The sequence below is a fragment of the Zonotrichia albicollis genome, chromosome 9, assembly GCF_047830755.1.
Source record: "Zonotrichia albicollis isolate bZonAlb1 chromosome 9, bZonAlb1.hap1, whole genome shotgun sequence".
Taxonomy (NCBI): Eukaryota; Metazoa; Chordata; class Aves; order Passeriformes; family Passerellidae; genus Zonotrichia; species Zonotrichia albicollis.
In genome coordinates, this window is record NC_133827.1 from 11,659,489 (window position 1) to 11,679,941 (window position 20,453).

The 20,453-nt window shown below is 50.0% G+C and overlaps 1 protein-coding gene across 1 annotated transcript; it reads right to left on the reverse strand.

Moving 5' to 3' along the window:
* Window positions 1–1,410: 1,410 nt before the first annotated feature.
* LOC141730028 (uncharacterized) lies at window positions 1,411–18,577 on the reverse strand. Its single transcript, XM_074546666.1, is given in 4 exon segments — window positions 1,411–1,428; window positions 2,714–2,812; window positions 16,396–18,237; window positions 18,239–18,577. Coding segments are annotated over 4 exon segments (2,298 nt in total).
* Between the last annotated feature and the right edge of the window lie 1,876 nt (window positions 18,578–20,453).

Below are 20,453 nucleotides of genomic sequence, written 5' to 3' on the forward strand. Positions count from 1 at the left end.
CCCACCTTGGCTGGTGTCAGCCCTGTCTGTGTCCCCACAGTGCCCGTGGCCAATGCCACCATCACCCTCAGTCCCCTGTCACACCAGGTGTGTGCAGGTGACAACGTGTCCCTGCACTGCTCGGTGCAGGTGGGCTCAGCCCCTGTCACCTTCACCTGGCTGCACAACGGGCAGGAGGTGGCCCAGGGTCCCCTCCTGGAGCTCAGGGACATCGATGTGGGACATTCGGGCATCTACCAGTGCATGGCCACCAACCAGCTGGGACAGGACGGGCACCGCATATTCCGGGCACTCAGGCCAGAGATGGCCCTGGAGGTGACACCGCGGGACACAGGGACAAACAGGGACACAGGTGGCGACACAGAGGGTCACCAGGGAGTGCAGGACCCCCGGGATGATGAGTGACCTTGATGTGTCCCCCTCTGTTTCTTGCAGTGGCCGCAGGCATTGGTGGGGCCCTTCTGTTCCTGCTCCTGCTCCTGGGTGTCATTGTTGCCTGGCACCAGTGGCACCGTGTGGGTGGGTGACAATGGGGGAACGGAGGTCTCAGGGAGCTGTAGAGGCCTCCAGAGTTTGGGAGCGATAGGGCGGTGCCCACAGCTGCAGAATTGTGACTTTGTCTGGTGGTGCTGTAGAGTCTGGGGAGACACTGGAAGGTCCTGCAGGGATGTTGGGGGTTCTTTCAGGGGCCCTGGTGGTGTTTGAGAGTGTCTCTGTCCCTGCTAGGCTTTGGGTTCTTGAGGCTGAGTTTGTCAGGGGCACTAAGAGGTTCATGGATTCAGGGACCTCAGGGATGCTTGGGCATCTTGTGGGAAATTGAGGGTCCTGTCAGAGTTCAGGAATCCTGAGAGGGGTCAGGGCCTTGGGGACCCTACAGTCACCCCTCCCTTCTTTCCTTTGCAGCTGACAGGAAGTGCCAGGAAAGGTGAGTGAGGAACTCACACAATACTCTCCCATTTTACCCCGACCCCAAGATATCCCATTCCCTCCCCCACACTCCCTTTATTCCCTCAGGGCCCCTCCAGATCTCCCGGCCCCCCCAGAGGAGGGGGAGGTGCTGTACACCCACGTCGTGGTCACCAAGAGGGCAGGGGGTGAGTACGAGGCGGGGGACACATTCAGAGGGACACTTCACCCACGAGTGTCACTGCACCCAGATCCCACAGCCCGTGTCTCTCACAGCATCCTCCCGTGCCACCACCCTCCAGGATCCCCAGGTGGCCTACACGGAGCTGCAGGGACCCCAGGGGCGACCACAGGAACCCGGTGACATCTACGGGAATGTGCTGTGACAGTGGGGGGAACTGGGGGGCACTAGGGGTCCGCATCCATGGGCACCCACTCGAGTGTGTGCTGCCACTAAAAACTGCCCGGCTCCCTCCCCGTGGAGGGACAAAGATCCCAAAGGCCTCAGAGAAGAAGAAGTTCCTAAAACAGAAATGAGAGCGAATAAAACCAACAGCAGTACTCCTTTGCATTCTAGATAATGGCTTCATATCTTTTTTTATTTTGCTGCCCAAAACTGTGCCTCTCTGCTTCCAGCGTTTCTCTTGGCTGCTGCTTCAGGGTGTGGGCACCATCATCACAGAACAGCTTCTCCTCCCAAAGTTATCCTTATCCTCTGCACTTCCACGTGTCTGCCTTGATGTTCACTGGGGAACTTGACACTTTGTGGCTGCTCATTGCTGTGCTCAACAGGGACACAGTTTTGTTTGGACATGAGCTGCCAGAGCAAGACATGCAGCAACTTAAGCCGAGAATAGCAGAGGCTGGGCAGATTCTGTTTTTCACAGAATGTGGGAAAGAGAGTCAGAAAAGTGCAAGGAAATTTCATACTGTTACTTTGCAATCTAATTGCCCTGGGAAACTCAGCAATGGATGGTGCTCTGGTGCTACTGCCAATGCCTTCCATGAGAAAAATTCATTTCAGGAAGGAGCAACATCATCTGACAGAGACCAAGTGTGTCAGCAGTTGCTCCAGGTGCTTCTTCCATCAGCCCCTAAAGGAAGGAGCACAGCCCCTAATGCACATGGGCTTTGGCTCCTTCTGGCACAGAAGCCCCCGGGGGCACAGGTCTCTGGGGCAGGAGACGGGCACCAGCGCTGCCAGGGCTCGGGGGCTGGCAGCTCTGCTTGGGCAGGGATTCTGCCCCAGCTGCTGATGTCAGCGCTGCCCGGGCCTCAGGCCTCAGAGCAGCATTGGTGCCTGGGCCCACACGTTCCTTGTGCGAGTCACACCCGCGGGTTTAGGATGGCCACGGGCCGGGACGTGTCCCAAGGAGGCCGTGCCAGCTTCCCTGGAAGGCCCCGTGCCCTTCCCAGAACGGCTGCGTCGGCAGCCCTGGGGGATCCTTCTGCTGCCCTGAGCCCGCAGTGCCGGGCAGCGTTTGCTGATGCTCTGAGCCCTTCCTAAAGATCCTGTGGGGCTGCCTTAGACACCTGGGGCCAGGCATTCCTTCCAGCCTGGGCCACTTTGGCTGGGCTGGGGGCGGCCCCAGGGCAGGCGGCAGTGTGTGCAAGGGCCCTTGCTGACACGCTGCAGCACGGTCACTGTGACATGGAACCGGGTGTCCAAGGGCCCTTTGTGACACATGGTGACAAAGGAGCTGGCGGTGACAGGAGCAGGCCACAGTGCTTGGAGCACGCGAGGGACAGGACGGGACAGAGCGGTGCTGTGAGAAGCCCCCGCACAGCGCGCTCGTTCGTGTCCTACCTGGAGCTTATCCGAGGCGTTGCTCCCAAAGGTGACCTCGTGGAAAGACTGCGGGCCTTGCTGATCTGTGGCCTTGCCGAGGTTCTCTTTTGCAGGAGCCTGCAAGGCCAGACTGTGGGACTTGGTGACTGAGAATTTTTCGGAAGCATCTCCCATCCCTGCCGCAGGCGCCCTCGACTGCAAACCACAATACTTGACAGAAGACTCCTGTCCTTGTGGCAGGAGCCCTTGAGACCGAGTGCAAGACTTGCTATCCTGCAGCCTTCCTGCGGCTTCTCTCTTGAAGGTGGCTCTCAGGAACAACTGCAGGACTTGGTGACTTGGAGCATTTCCAAGGCATCTCTCCTGCAATTGGCCACAAATCCAATCAGAGATATGGAGCAGAGACTGCCGAGAGTGCTAAATTTGGCCTGGGTGGAGGAGGAGGAAGAAGGCCCTGGAGCTGCCCCAGCAGTGGAGGCCGAGGAGGTGGTGCCATTCCATCCACTGCAGGAGGGTGAGTAGCAGAGCTCGGCCGCAGGACTGGTGCCTGCAGCCAGGTTGGCGCCATGGCAAGGCATGGCATGGCATGGCATGCCGTGCCGTGCCATACCATGCCATGCCGTGCCATGCAATCCCCTGGAGACATGCCCAAGGACAGGACGGAAGAGGGGCCGGGCAGACACCCCGCAGGGGCCGTGCTCCATCCCCTGGGGCATCCCGGGGCTCTCCCTGCCTGGGAAGCACAGGGCTGGGCTGTATTCTCCGGCCTCTCCCACAGCCCCTCAGCTCTGGCTGCGCTCGCTCTTTGCCAGATGCAGCCCTGGAGCGCACACAAGAGCAGGAGTCCAGCCGTGGCCGCTTCCGCAGCACAGCACAGGTACCTGCAGCCACCCCCACCTGGGCTGGGCCTGCTGTCCCTGCTCAGCCCAGCACCGTGTGTGCAGCACTCCATGCAACCTCCCCGGCTTCCTGCCCCTTCCTACATCTCGTTTGCAAATTCACCAAGAGCTTTCAGTAGGAAGACGCCAGCACTATGGGCACTGGGTTCAGAGCAAACTCTCAACTCCTCAAACTTAAGACCAGTGTCACCCTGCTGCATTTGCTCGTGGAGAAGGGTGTTTTCAGGCCAGAACAAGTAAGCAGCTTGTGGCCAGGCTTCAATTCCCCCATGAATCACATGGCTTCCCGAGTCACGCCTGCTGGTCCCTGGGTGCCTTTGAGGCCATGGCAGTGCACTGGGAAGGGAAGCACTTTTCTGGGGAAGCTGGAAACTTTGCTCCATCTGGCAGCTTTCCAAGTCCCCTCATGCCTTCTCCAGGTGCACTACCTCCCTGAGCTGTCTCCCAGCTCTCTGCCCTCTCACGTCCACAGCTCCTAGGACGGTGTCCGTGCCCTGTGCTGCTGCCTGGGCCCAGCCCGGCACGGCTCTGGGCTCCTGCCGGCCGGCTCCCTGTCACAGCCCTGTGCCTTTCAGGTCCTTGAGTGCCTCTGCCTCGGCTTGAAGGAATGCAGTGACAGTGTTCTGGACATCCTGTCAGAGAACTTGCAGAGCGAGCAGAGGGAGAGGCGTCATTTGGCACTCAGAGGGTTCAGAGTGCTGGGCAAGAATGCCTTGATGGTGAGAAGGGGGCAGTGGCTGAAGCCGTGCAGGCAGCGTGGGGCTGGGCAACGCAGTCGCTTGGCCTTGCCTGGGCTTCGGGCACTGGGGCAGCTGCTCGCAGCTCTCCTGCTTCCCGCTTCAGCTGCCCCAGTGCTTCGGGACAGGCCTTTGGCCTCTGGGCCCTGCGGCAGCAGGGTGGCCTTTCACAAACTTGTGTTCCACACAGGCTGAAAAAATGCGGAGCCTGACTGAAAGGCTGGTGGAGCTCCTGCAGGAAAATGAAAGCAATGTGATCAGGATGACCATTCTTCTACTGAGATATTTGCTGCTTGATAATGGTGCCCCAATACCCACCTGCATCGCCCTGCAGCTGGCTGAAGCGCTCCTGCCACTTTTTGACCATGTAAGGCTCTGTGCCCACAGCCACAGCCACTGGCTGCTGCCCGGACACTTGGTGCCCTGTGGAGATGAACGCCTGTGCTCTGGGGGCCTGAAGCAGCTGATGCTGAGGTCTTTTGCCTTTTCCTTCATTCAGGATGATAGCCAGGTGCAGCTGAGCTCCATGTATGTCTTCCAAGAGATGCTGGAGTTATTAACAGAAGATGGAAGAAAGGCCTTGAAGTGCCACGTGCGCCAGAGCCTGGTCCCACTCTCCTTCCACTGCCACGATGGGAATCAGATTGTTGCTGAGGTAAGCACTTGTGGCCAGCTGCTGCCCCTGGGAGGGGGCTGGGCTGCCTCCTGCCCGAGCACCTTGCAGGCTGCAGCCTCGTCCTGGCTGTGGCACTGGGATGCTCCTGTGCCCTGGCCTGTGGGGCCATCTGTGCCTCTGTGGTGCTCTCCAGGCCTCTCGGGAAACACTGCATTCTGCAGCCAGATTCCTGAAAAGGAGGGATATTGAACAAATGCTCCAGGTGGATCAGACATGGAGGTTCGGCGAGGGCCTGGTAAGAGCCGCCGCAAATCCCCAGCCTCAGCCCGGAGAAGGCCCCTGAGGGCGGTGCTCAGTGTGTGGGCTGGCAGCTGTGTCCCTGCCCGCTGCTGCAGACAGAGGCCGCGCGGGCTCTTCTCCAGGCTCCCGTGGGCCCGAGCCAGGTGTCCATGGAGCCCCGGCCCGGTGGGGCTGCGGGGCGGCACCACGGCTCCCCGGGCAGCAGCCGGCCCTCTGCCCCCTGCGCTCGGGAGCCCTTGGCCAGCGGCTGCTGGCCGCGCCTCAGGGCTGTGCGGGCAGGGGAGGCCGGGGCTGGGCGCAGGCAGCGCACGGCCCAGGGGCTGAGCCCGCGCCAACCCTTCCCTCCTGCCGCTCTCTGCAGCTGGCACAGGACAGGAGCAGAGCGGCCGAGCACCTGCACCAGGCCCTGCGCTACCTGTGGAGCCCACAGGAGTCCCTGCGAGAGGCGGCCGTCAGGTTCATGGGTGAGCCACGAGCCCGGGCTCCACCTCCTCCTCCGGGGAGCCGCAGCTCGGCCCCGGCCCCGCCTGCTGCCCCGGCAGCGCCAGCTGAGCCTGGCGCCGTGGAGCCCCGCCTGGCCCTGGGCATTGCTGCTGCCGCCCTCTGGCAGCCGTGCCCTGGGGCGGCAGCGTGCGGCAAGGGCCGGGCTGAGCCCTGCCGGGCCAGCAGCCCGTGTGGCCACAGCGCCGGCAGCGCCGCTGGCAGGGAGCTGTGCCGCTGGCGCCGTGACAGGCTCTGTGTTCACAGGCATGGCCGGGCGGCACCTGAGGGGGCAGCAGCAAGAGCTGCAGCTGATCTGCACTGGTGAGTGAGGGCAGCGGGCTGACAGCGGGGGCTGCTGGGGGGAGCTGCAAGCCCTGGCCTGGCTGCGGAGGGGTCTGCTCCCGTGGGCAGAGCACACTGACATTTCAGGGCCACCTTGGGGATTTGTGGCCAGCAGCTTCGGGCTGATCCCCTTGCTCCCTGCTCCCTCCTGGCCATGGCAAGAGCCGGCTGGGATGGCCCTTGCAGGGGTCTCTCCTCGGCTTCCCGCAGATGCGGGATATGATCGTGGCTCTGTTCCTCTCTCTTGCAGCCCTGGAAGAAATGGCATATGACAGCAGTCCTGCCATCAGAAGTCTGTCAGCTGAAGCTGGGTTCGTTCTGCGGGCTGTACAGAGGGCTCCCTACTCCACGTGGCGTAAGCTGCGAGATGAATTCCGCAGCGCATGGAAGAAACAGCCTCGCCTGTGCCACAGAGCCTTGCTGTTCTGCTGGAACTCTGTGTAAAGTTGATCTGGAAGAGTCTTGTCTGCTGGGGCCACTTGAGCCAGCAGGGATTTTCTTTTTATTCAAGATTTTTGTGTTCATATCTTAATTTTTCTATTGTATGTAAATAAAAATATGTATAGTAGACAGACTCCCAGGATCTTTTCCTTGCGAGGATCGGCAGGGCTTAGGGGAGGAGGATGAAAAGGGTGCTTGCACTCAGCCAGCTGCCCAGGCGTGCAGTGCTGCAGGGGAAATGGCCAGAAGCCCCTTGGCCTTTGGTGGTTCTGCTGAAGCCTTTGTGCTGCCCACAGAGCGGCTGGGCAGGGGCCGGAGCAGAGGGGATCCCTCTCACAGCGGAGCCTGGAGATGGCCACAAGCCCTGTGCCAGGCAGGAAGCGCCAGCTGTGTCCTCCTGCCCGTGTGCTGCCGGCTGCCTTGCAGAGGGCTCCCAGGTGCCTCTGGACGGGGCTGCTCTGGAGCTGCTGAGGGGCTGGGGCGCTGGCAAGCCCTGAGCAATGGGCTGTCAGAGGCCACAAGCAGCCCCCTGGCAGCCGCCTTGATCCTGACAGAGCTGACTTGCAACACACATCCTGGGCACTCTGGAACTGACAGCATCAGTGTTGTTGGAAACTGAAATGCAGGGGCTTCTCAGATCTTTGGGCCTGTTAGCCAAGGCCTAGAGTTAAACACAGGATTTGAGCTGAGACCTTGCAAAGGGCTTCCAAACTTAGGCGCACAAGCGAGATTGCAGATTTATAATATAAAGCACAGGCATATTAAGCTAATTGGAGTAAAGTTTCACCTTCTAGAATTTAAGATGTAGAAAAAATAAAAGTTTTAAATATAAACACCAAGGTGAAAATGCACTGCTTTGTGTTTCTATGTCACAAACTCATGATTAGCTAAGAAAGCTTACACTGTAGCATGAGTCCATAAGATGAAATATTGAAGGATTGGGTCAGAAACATACATATCCTTGTTGGCAATGTTTTATTGGCCAATAAATACTTAAAAGGTCTTTAAACTACAAGTCTTGTGACCTTCTGAGCCTTGTAGTGGAGATGTGAGCCAAACTCACCCTTCCTATCTATGTAGAAGATAAGAAAAAGAAATGTCATCATCTAAAACACTCAGAGATCCGGTCTCTCGCTCGTTCCTAACCCCTTCAAATGCTCCTAAGTGTGATTTAGCTGGAAATAGATGACAAGGACTATTAATGCTGGCTCTTTGACTCCAAAGCAGCTGTTTTAGAAGCTTTCACATAACCCTGTTTGAAATAAACAGGGCCAGGAGACTTCTTCTCCTTTTTAATGCCTTTATTAAAAGTGATCAGCTCAGGATTGGGCGGCTCGGCAGGGCTGCAGTCCCCGTCGTGTCTCCCAGGGCGACTCAGAGGAGGAGGATATGCGCAGCTCTGTCCCCTAGGGGCAGAGCCGGGGGATCCAGTCCTCGTGGGAGCCTTTAGGGCGTGATGTCCCCATCAGATCTTGCTTTCTCAGCGTTCAGTCTTGCCTAGTCCCGGCATTTGGACGACTCTTGCTCAGGGCGAGAGGGGCTCTGCATCTCTGCAGGCTCAGCACTTGGCTCCTCACGTCCAGACATCACTTTAGTCTCTCAACTCTTATTTGGCTCATTGTTTTTGGGGTTTTCTCTCTGGGTTTGGAGTCGGGGTCCCACAAAGCATTCTGGTCTTTGGAGTCACTTTGCATAACCCCTCCCCCTCCAGGTCTCTTCTCTTCACTGTTCTGGGAAAGGTACAACTTAGCCTCGGGCAAGGCTCTGCTGATACAAAGGGAGCGATAAGCCACAAGGACCCCTGATTTCAATAACAAAGCACTAAGAACCCTGGCAGAGACAGATCTGGCTGCGTCCCTGTAACTCTTTTTCACAAAAAAAAAATTAACCAAATTTTTGTTCATAACAGTCCCCCCTCTTTTTCTTTGATCGAGCTTAAATTCTTAAGCTCACATCAACTCACAATTTTTTGTTTTGAATCTACTATAAATCTCTTGTGCACTTTGGTAATCATGGTTACTTAACCTTGTTACTTTTCTTGGTTTCTTCAGGTTGGTTTGCACAGCCAATACTGTTTTACTAAAACAGATAAATAAGCATAGTAAAAAGAGCAATCCTCCAAGTACACACACAGTGAGAAAAACTACCTTTTCCCATACATTTCTTCTGAAAATTTGCAAGTTCTCCCACCCACTGGGATCAAGTGTAGGAGTTTGATATTGATCATTTGCACATGCTAATCTTTTTATTTTGTTTGAAATGTCTCTAATAATTGAATTCTTAATTTTTAGTACTGCCTGGAGCCGGATGACTTTGTTCAACACAGATATTGGGGTCTGAACTTGGCTTTTACAATTTTGGATTTTCTTAATTTCTATTTCACTTTCCTGGTTTTGTTTCATTTCTCCCAAATCATTACATATAGGAACTCCCAAACTTGATCCAGTTTCTTTGGGTAATAAGAAAATTGGTTTTATCACTCTAACAATGCAGTTGCCAGATGAGATTAAACTTAGGGGTTTAGAGCTCCCCTGAAATGTGTTCCAAAAAGGGGTTTATCTCTTTTCCAGTACACTCATATAAATACTTGTAACAAACAATTTTTTTTACCATTTTCACCATTTCTTTGCTTTTTACTAGATCTACTGAGCTTGTTTCAGCAGCATCACATTCAAAGCACAACCAGGTTTCTCCTATAGGGCACTCTCCTAGGAGTGGCTGCCTAAAAGTGGCAATATTCTGGGCTATCCTATACACTCTCTTATTTTTCTGATAAAAGACCATTTGGGAGGGGTTAACACAATCAGGGTTAGAACTGATGTGGGCTCTCGACAAGGAGCTCACTTCTTCCTCATAGCAGGGTTGGTAGCATTCACTGCACAGCTCAGCTGGGCTTCCTAGAGCAACACCAGCAGTTAGAGCTATCAGTACTACCCTTCCCAAGAGTCCGGTATGGGTCATCTTGCACAGCCTGCCCACCCAGCCTTGCCTCTTGGGGAATTTTTTACTGAGAAGAAGCTTCCAAGCTCTTTAGAGTCCCTTCTACCCGCTTCTCTGGTTAAGCCTCTCTTGGTCTGTTCCCTACAAATTTTAGTTTCCTCCCCCCCAGGGGAGTGTTCTGTAGAGGATTAACCTGGAGTCTTTAGAAATATATTGGGGAACTTAACCAGAATTACTTATTTACAGCCTTAAACTTTTTACCAACATAATTTACACAGAACAGTTTTGAAGCATTTTAAGCAATGTTGGAACTCTGATACCAATTTTTCCCATACAGTTCAGTCTTTTTGACTCTTCCTCTTGAGAGCCAACTTTAAATCACAGTATACCCAGGTGAATTAACTTGTGATGTGGATGAATCTTTATCCAGTGCCCGGAGGTGAGTGGTGTGGACTCTGGCTCAATGCCAGAGGGAAAAACTGGGAGTCTGGCCCAATGCCAGAAGGAGAATGGAGTGGAATCCGGTCCAATGCCAGAGGGAGAATGGGGTGCAGTCCGGTCCAATGCCAGAATGCCAGAGGGAAAAAACCTGATGTTGAATCTTGGTCCAATGCCAGAGGGAGAATGGGGTGCAGTCCGGTCCAATGCCAGAGTGCTAGAGGGAAAAAACTGGTGTTGAATCCTGGTCCAATGCCAGGGGATGAGAGTGATGTGAGTCTAACCGTGTTAGTAATGAAGAGTACCTGAAACGGGCTTTCAAACACAGGCATTAATGGTCTGATGTTAATGATTTTATCAAAACTCAGTTTCTCTGTTTAATGTTATCAGTAATTTCTCTTTTTCTATAGCTAGTGTGTTTCTCTTATCAACTTCTACATACTCTGTATTTTGCAAGGAGTTGTATTTCTCAGCTAACTTAACTCGTAAAAGTACTTTTATTCTCTTATTTTTCTGTGTATTTAATTCACTGGTTTTCTGTTCTATTTTCAAGATCTTATCTATTTATCCCTTGCTTCTGTTTTTTACTTTCACTTACAGCTTAAATACTTCTTTCGACCCCTTACACTTATTTTTTTTTTTTCCTTACACTATTCTTCTACACAATACACTTCTTTCTAAGGAGATGTGGTAAAACTTATAATGCACAATCTACATTACTTCTATTCTAACTCGTCTATATTCATGTGCCTCTGGTGCACATTCACCTGTAAGGCTGCCTGTGTGTCACTCACGCTCTTACAGCTACGGCTCCACCACGCATCTGGGGAGCACTAGTCTGGTTTGCAGGTCACACACACACACACACTTTGGTCACAGCCCCCACCCGCCCGGGGGACACAAGCCTGGTTTGCAGGTCACACACACACTTCCACTGCCCCCTTCCCACCTGCCCAGGAAGTTGAGGCTGACTTTACTTGTGACTCATTCTCACACACACAACAAGACAACAATAAGGTACCTTTTACTTTCACACCACTTATTACAAGTTTAGACTTACTGGCCAGTTTTGGTGCTATTGGATATCCTTTCTGCCTAGCTGGTTTTTTGTCTCACTTCAGATGTTACTTTGTTGAGACAGGACTTATCTGTTCCTGTATCTACTCAAAAATTCTAATTCTTCATTTAGGGGTCCCACCTCAGAGTTTACCAAGGGCTCTTCTAGATGTTGCATCAGGTCCCCTAAAGTGTAAAGCCCCTGACCCTCTACTCGTCACCTCTAAGGATCTTCTCTAAATTATCTTGTTCCCTGGCTATTGCCTCATCGAGACTGAGCTTTCTACAAAACCTCCTGACATATCCTGGCTCTCCACAGTAATAGCAATGTCATTCTCATAAAGGGACTTGAAGTGTCTCCATCCCTCTTGTACCTGACAGTACTGACCTATCCTTGCCTCCTCCTGGTGGTGGACCTGCCCACCCTGCACTTTCTCTAGCTACAGCAACCATGATCTTACCCTTGGCCTTTGCTTTGTCTTCCTCCCTCCTTAAATGCACCTTCAATGCCTCTCTTAGTAACTCATTAATGTCCTTCTCTTGCCAATCTTCCATCTTTTCCAGTTTTCTCCGTATGTCAGGCCAAGATTTGGTAACAAATTGGACTTTTAGTAGCATTTGACCTTCTAGGGTGTCTGGGTCTATTCTAGAGTACAACTGGAAGTTCCGCTTTAGGCGATTAAGCCAGGCAGCAGGAGCTTCTTCTTTCTCCTGTGTACTCTCAAATGCCAATTGGCTGTTAGTTCCTTTGGGAACTGACTCTTTGATCCCCCGTATTATCAAAGATCTATATTCCATCATGGCCTTCCTCCCCACCTCCTGGTTAGGGTTCCAGCTGGGATCCGTTAGTGGCAATTTCTGTTCGCCTGATGGCACCTGGGGTCCTGGATGGTTATCTTTCTCCCAAATTCTTATGCCAGCCACCCTAATCATCTGGACCTCTTCTGGAGAAAATAATATACTCAGGATGGAATTCATCTCCCCCCAAGTGTAGATATTTGGACCTAGAAATTGATCTACTTGGTTGCTGTGCCCACTGGGTCCTCAACTAAATGCCCCAACTCTTTCTTGAATCCTCTCACCTCAGAAGCAGTTAGGGGAGCATTCACAAAGCCAACACCTCCTGCTACTCCTCCCATAGGAACCTCTCTGAGGGGAAAGAGTCTCTCTGCCTTGGAGGTCTTGGATCTGGTGCTACAGTACGGCCCATCTTCAGATGCCAAACTACTTTGAGGGATATCTGGGTTACCTTGAACTTTCTGCCCATCAGCAGGTGTATTTGCTGATAGCTGTTTATCGGGAGAGGAGACATTTGTGCCCCAACTAGGAGGAGGTAAAGGGACAGCAATAGGAGGGGGAGAAGAGCCTGAGTGAATATTAAGTGGAGCTGGAGAAGGGGTGGAGAATGCAGCAGGTGGAGTAGGCACTTGTGGTGGTGCAGAAGGAGCTGGAGGGGATACTGGGTTTATCATAGCGGAAGCTGAAGAGGTAGAAGGAGGAGTCTGAGCAGGTGGTAGTGAGATGGCAGCCAGGGGAAGAACCGGACCTGCCATTTGAGGTGCTTGAAGAAGAGGATTATAAGGTGGAGGGGCAGAAGGAGGCAGATAATCAAGGGGATCCCATCTTTTACTAGTCCTATCATCCCCTCCTTCACTCCCCTCTTTCTTCCTCTGTACCTTACAAATTCGCACCCCTTCATCCCCAACAGCGCTCTTTAACCAGCAAGCTACATACAAAAATTGCTCAGGATCAGTATCTCCTCGAGCTGTCAGATAATTATTTAATAGCTGGCACATCCATTTATCCTTTGTCCCACACCAAGGCCATCCTCCTTGTAACTCTAATTCTGGCCACACTTCCATACAATAATGGATCATTTTCACTTTATCTAATCCCTCTGTGGCCTCTATAGAATCCCATTTTACTAACAGTTCTCCTAAGGGACTACTGGGATGTATGTACCTCAGTCTCTTACCTGTCTTTCTACTATTACACCCTCCCATTTTACAGGTCTCAACAGTAAAAAATCCCAAAGGTGCCTTTACTGACCGGTGATTTCAAAAAGAACCTTCTTTGATGAGCTTCAGTCTCCTCCACTGAACTTCAAAATTTCTGCCTGATGCTCAGGACTTTATACTGAAACAACTGCCCAATCTCTTGATTGCCCAACTTTCCCCACGTCAGGTCTTACATCTATCGGGACTTGAACACACGAAGCCTCGGCCTAAGAATCCAGGTCATGCCTGACTCCCTCAGTCAGGAAAAACAACTGCCTGATTTTTAGTTTGCCTAACCCGCCAATTTTTAGGCTTCACCGTATCAGGACTTAAAAGCAAACCACAGCCTCCTTCGCTGGGGTTTGTGCCTGGCTCCTGTGCCAGGACTTACTTTTGCCTGCAGGGCTTGTGAGCTACCCAAATCCTTCTCGGGACTGACAAATCTTACGCGAATCCTTCTCGACACTTACAAATGCTACCCGAATCCTTCTCGGGACTGACAAATCTGCCTGATTCCCCTCTGTCAGGACTTACTTTAGGTGCGTGCCATTCATACACAGTAATTCTCTCCACACGCCTAGAGGCGGGGGGCCCTTTATTCCCCCTTGGGAGACGACTCACTCATACTAATTCCAAGCACTTCCCCCTGTTCCTTGCCGGGTTTCTCGCGAAAAGCCAGAAACACAGTACTAAGGGGGTCTGCTCTCACTTCGAGGGTCCGGCTGCCGGCCCCGTCTCACTCACACACACATGCGCACATCTCCCGCTCCCACTGTTGCCCGATTGATAAAGGACACAAAACTCGGATAAGTTTTGTGCGGCGCTTTATTGAAGGGCCTGGGGGCCTGCGGACTAGCATCCCCAAAAACAGAGCCCCGAAATTCACACATGGGTGTTTTCCTTTTATATACATGGCAATTCATAACAAAGTCTCCAAGAAACAGTGGCCCTTTGCCAAACTACGGACCCTTGTAATATATTCCCTAGTTCACGAGCAAAATCATAAATCTTCTACCTGTCCTATTGTAATGCTATCCCCAAACCGGTTAGTCTTCTTTATTCTCCTACCCTGCCTTAATGTTTATTGAGTTCCTAAGGCTACTTGCCAGGGTTACACAGAACTCAACACATAATGTCAACGGCTACAAAATTATTTTTACAAACCAATTCACACAAAACTCATAACTAAACTATAGTAAAACATTTTGCTAAATTTCATTTCTTTTCCAACATTTCCCCCCTTTTGAGCATCCTTCAGTCCTGCTGCAAGGATGCTCAACCAACGGTATTGACAGTAACATCTTCATAACAAGGTGGGGCATGTTCTTCGTTCTGCCGCCCACGGGTCATCACCTTCAGCAACCGGAGAGATTGCTTCTTTTCCTTTTCGATCACACCTAAAAGACATCTATATACAATCCATATAGTCACCAAAAATACCAAAAGCATTAGTACATACTGTATAACGGAAGTAATCCAGCCAGACAGGTGAAGCCCCAAAGAATCAAATACTGCTCCTATCCAATTATGCTGTGCTTCCCTTTCAATTTCCTTGGTTTTTGTTTCCACTTCTGCCAATTGGGAAATATCTTTCTCCACTTCAAGTGTAACATTTGGAATGTGTACACAGCAATGATCTACTCTCCTACTCAGGTAACCACAAACTCCATGTTCCTTTAACAGTAGCAAATCCAATGCCATTCTGTTTTGTAAGGTCATTCTTGATGTAGCTTGCAATTGCAAATTTAGATCTTTAAATCCCTTCTTAGTGGCTGCTGCCAATCTTTCTGTCCGTCCTAACAAGTTGTTGAGCATTTCCCTATTTTGATATGTTGCTATCGGAGGGGATAATGACTCTAATATCCACCCAAATTGTACTCCTGCGCCAGGTTCATGCCACTGCTCCTCTAGGGATTCTTTCCTCTTTTTGAGTCCTTTCCTTTGAATCAATCTATTCTGTTTCCAGTATGGACACAATGTGGGAACCCCTAGGGTAATTTGTGTTACTGATCCATCTAAAGATAAATGTATGGTCCACTGTCCGTGTCCCAACACCCAGACTAGATTTCCAGGACTGTGCACAGTAGTATATCTGCAATCTATAGGTCCATCCATGGACTCTCTGCTAACCGTGTGATTATACCCCCTACACTCACATCCCCATTTTAATGCCATTTTCACCGGTACCAATCCAATTCGGTCTTCTGGTGTATCACATGTAAAAACCACAGTACAATTCCAATCCTCCTTCTGTGGTCTGAACTCTCGGGAAGATGTAGACGTGATGATGGCCCTATAATGTGACTGATTCTTTACCCCTGACCATTAGATGCACCATTGTACTTCCCCAAGGTAATTATAGTGTTCCAAAACACTGGGTCCCCATAATGTCTTCCAACTTTTCCAGGTGTCAAAATTCTGTGTAATATTCTGACAACTCATCTCATTTCGTTGGGATTTTGTTCTTATTCATACTGTATTGCATGGCTCATCTACTGGGGTTGCAATCAAAGACCTCCTGGTATTTTGCATCCAACCATAATGATTGGGTTTCATTTCACATTCCTCTTTAGTCATAGCCCGAGTGGTCATACACAAATCCCTCCATACCTCTACTTGTTTGGGAACTGACTGGCAGGACCATGAAACATTCTTGAATGATTCAGGCATTTTGGTTACCAGTATTATTCCCCAGGGAATTGGTTCACCTGCAGCCTGTGGTAATGGCAGACAAGCTGTTATTTTAGTCACGTTCTCCATGATCCCAAAATCTCTAATTAATCCTACCACTAGGTCTTCCTGCTCAACATTTCCTTCTATTGTATCATTAGCCTCCCGTCTTATCCTTCTACCGTGTCTCTGTGAGGATGACATCATTCTGTCATGCCTCCACCATGCATTCCCTATTCTAGGATTAGTGACATTCAACCACCTTTGCCTCCCTTCTCCCACCAGCTAGTCCCGTCCTCTACTCTGTCCCAGGTCAGTTCCCTATTTTGCTTCCTCCCAGCACGATCCCCTGTCCATGGCAAAACCCTCATACTCACTCTTTTGTAATCAAAATTATCCAGTATTTTGACCAAGCATGTATATTCTCCCGTATCGTTTGTGGTTACCTTAGTAATATTCAGTACCGTGCTTCCTTGTTGTTTATCCTGATCCCAACCGACTTCTATCTCGCCTCGGCTTCTTTCAGCCGCCCGTTGCCATATTGCAATAACTTCACCGGCCTCAACTTTCTGGCTGTGAAACATAACACAAGTTAATTGAACATCCATCCCTTCCATGGCTGTAACCTTTGTTTCTTTAACCTTTACTAAAATAGACCCTTGAACGGGTACCAGTCTCATGATTACTAGCAGCAATATAATTAAGAAGGCGGCTTTGCGCGGAAGATCATCCGGGTTGGAGACACTATCTGGGTTTCCCATTGGAACGGTGCCTTCTTTACCCTGGTGTAATGGATCCAAGCATCCATCCCCTGGACCTTCACCGCCGTGTAGGTCGTCATCATCACCTGGTGGGGTCCGCTCCATGATTCCCGTAGCGGATCCGCAATCCACTTCTTGACGTACACCTGGTCCCCAGGCTGGATGTCGTGGACAGAGTTCTCCAGCGTGAGCGGTTTATTCCACTGTAACGTATTTCTTAAAGAATTCAAAATCTTATTAAGTGACATAACATACTCTGCAATTGCCTGATCCCCACTCACAAGTACCTCCCCTTTTAATACAGTTGCATGATATGGTTTGCCATATAGTATCTCATATGGACTTACGCCTACCTTTTCCCTCAGTTTAATTTGAATCCTGAGTAGGGCCAAAGGCAAAGCCTGAGGCCAGTGCAGTTTAGCTTCCTGGCAAATCTTTTTGATTTGTCCTTTCAGAGTTTGATTCATTCTTTCCACCTGCCCACTAGACTGAGGTCTCCAGGGAGTATGCAAATTCCAGGTTATATCTAACATCCGTGCTAATTCCTGCACTACCCCGGCTATAAAATGAGGACCCCTATCTGACGACAATCCTAAGGGTACTCCAAATCTTGGTATTATTCCTTTTAACAAGGTTTTTACTACCTCCTTAGCCTGATTAGTTCTACATGGAAAAGCTTCTGGCCACCCTGAAAACGTACATACGTACACTAACAAGTATCTGTATCCTTGTGCCCTAGGCAATTCAGAAAAATCAACTTGCCAATAATCTCCTGGTTGTGGCCCAATTTGCAACTTTCCCATTTGTATTTGTCTCCTAACTACTGGATTATTTTTCAAACATACCGGGCACATTGCATTAACTCTTTTTGCCATTGTTAACATCTGATTAGAGATTATCTCATTCTTTAAAAATTTTACCAATGCTTCTGCCCCCCAATGGCATTTATTATGTTCTGATTCCAAAATAAATTTCATTATGCGAGTAGGTACCACTATTTGTCCCATCGGTGTAACATACCACCCGAGCTGATTCCTCTGTGCCCCTAGCAAGTTTATTAGTTTTCCATCTTCTATTGAATATTCGGGCTCCTGATTCAGGTATGGGGTAGCCGGATTTGTTCTTACTGGTACCAATGCCATTTGAGTCCATACTTCCCGTGCCACTTGCCGTGCTGTAACATCAGCAAATCGATTTCCTCTGTAAACTTCTCCTTCCGCATTCTGATGTCCTTTAACATGCATTACTGCAACTGCTTTGGGACTATGTACCACATCCAGTAGCTGTAGCACTTCCTCCCGGTGCTTGATGTTGGTTCCCTGTGAATTCAAAAGCCCCCTTTCTTTCCATAACGCCCCATGCACATGAACCACACCAAAGGCATATTTAGAATCTGTCCAGATATTAACCCTTTTGTCCTTACTCAAGTACAGAGCTCTGGTGAGTCCAATCTCCTCTGCCTTCTGGGCCGAAGTTCCAGGTAACAAAGCCTTTGCTTCTATTACCTGATCCGATGTTACCACTGCATACCCAGCATAGCGAGTCCCATTCTCGACAAAACTGGATCCATCAGTGTATAGTTCCCATTCAGGGTCTTCCAATGGTTCATCCTTTAGGTCGGTTCTGCTGGCATACACTTGTTCAATTACCTCCACGCAATCGTGCACCAGTCCCCCAGCCTCCTGGTCACTGCGTAAAAACTCTGCTGGATTAACATGGTTAGTAGTCTTTATTTCAATATCATCCTGTTCTCTCAGGATAGCCTGGTATTGCAACATTCGACTTGATGATAGCCAGTGACCCCCCTTTTGCTCCAAAACAGCCATGACCATATGGGGAACAAACACTTTCATTTTTTGCCCCCAAAGTCAATTTCCAGGCCTCTTGAATAAGGATTATTGTTGCCGCCATGGCTCGTAAACACGAGGGCCACCCGGAACTTACCAAATCCAGTTGTTTAGAGAAGTAACCTACTGGCCTCTTCCATGATCCCACCTTCTGGGTGAGGACCCCCAATGCCAGTTTTTGCCTCTCATTCACATACAACTGGAATTCCTTGGTCTGGTCAGGGAGTCCTAGGGCTGGGTCCTCTTTTAGTGCCTGCTTCAATTTCTGGAGGGCCTTAATTTGTTGTGTCGTCCATTCCAACCGATGCTGCTTCAAGGCCTCATACAGCGGCTTGGCTAGGAGACCGAAATTCATGATCTACAGTCGACACCATCCCACCATTCCTAGAAAAGATCTCAATTCCTGATGGTTACGAGACAAAGGAATAGCACATATTACCTCTATTCGGTTAACTCCCAAACGTCTCTGCCCTTGTGTGATCTCACAACCGAGATAAATAACGCTATTTTTGATCAATTGAGCCTTTTTCTTAGAGACCCTATACCCTGCCTGGCCAAGCATATTAAGTAATTTAATTGTTAATTCCACACACATGTCCCTTTCCTTAGTGGCCAGAAAAATGTCGTCCACGTACTGCAGGACTACATACAAGGATGGAGATATTGTTACCTGGGTTGTCTTCCATTCCTCCAGCTCCTTGGCCAGTTGATTTCCAAAAATAGTGGGGCTGAGCTTAAACCCTTGTGGGAGTCTGGTCCACGTAAGCTGCCTCTTTCTCCCAGAATCAGGACTTTCCCACTTGAAGGCAAAATATTTCCTACTCTCTACTGCCAGTGGGATGCAGAAGAAAGCATCTTTAAGATCAGTCACAGAGAACCATTTTAACTCCTCTGATACAGATGTTAACAATGTATAAGGATTAGCAACAACTGGACGTATGTCCTTTACTATTTCATTAATAGCTCTCAAGTCCTGTACCAAACGATATTTACCATTAGGCTTTTTCACTGGAAAAATTGGAGTATTATATTCCGATTCACATTCCTGTAATATTCCTTGAACCAAAAATTGTTTAATTAACGGGGCTACTCCCCTCCTTGCCTCAAGCTTCAAGGGGTGTTGCTTTACCCTCACTGGTCGGGCCCCTTCCTTTAGTTCCACCTTTACTGGCTGGGCAGCTTTAGATTTTCCGGGGACCCCTGACTCCCACACCCAGGGTACTACAGCCTGCTCAATTTCTTCTGGAATAGGAGAGGCATCCACTTCCTTAATCACAAAAATGCCTGCTATTTGTTCCTCAGGTATCTCCAATTTCACCCTTCCCCCTTCAAATATTATTTTCACATTAAGTCGGGACAATAGGTCTCTGCCAAGAAGGGGTGTGGGGCAATTTGGCATATACAAAAATTGATGCTCTAATTCCTTCCCCCCAAACCTAAGATTTAAAGGTTGTAAAAATGGTTGTTCCTCTAGCTTCCCTGTTGCCCCCACCACCTGTACAGTTGTGTCACTCAAAGGCCCTAATAGTCTATTAAGTAAAGAATATGTAGCTCCAGTGTCTACCATAAATTCCTGACCTTTCCCATTTATCTCTAAAACTACCCTTAAACCTTGGTCTAGTCAGCTTTGATTCTGACAATTTCCCAAAACTAGTGCTCGAGCAGTCTCTGCTGGTCCTCCTGTAAATCCTCCCACATGAGTGTTCCCTACTAATCCCATATTACCCCCTCTAACCGGGCATTCATTTTTCCAGTGCCCCAATTGTCGGCAAAATGCACACTGGTTTGGATCTAACCTCCCCGTGTTAGGTGCAAACCCAAATCCTCCCCGACCTCTCATCATCCCCCTCTGTCCACGATTAGCTCCTCCCCGACCTCGTCCCCTAATGAATTTTCCTCCTGCCCCTGTCTGTTGCATTACAGCCAAAATACTAGCTTGTTGTCTTTTTGCAGTTTCTTTTTCCCTGTTATTGTATACCTTCCATGCTACCTCCAACATTTTATCCAAATTCCGAGTATCCTCCCCTTCCAGCTTTTGTAACTTTTTCCTAACGTCCTCTTGTGATTGTCCTAAAAACAATAATGCCAATTGAAGTTTCCCTGATTGATCTTCTACATCTACATTAGTAAACTTCCGAGCCATGTCTTTTAATCGTTCCAAAAAGGCAGACGGAGACTCATTCTTGTCCTGCTTGACCGAATACAGCTTAGACCAATTCATAGTCTTAGGT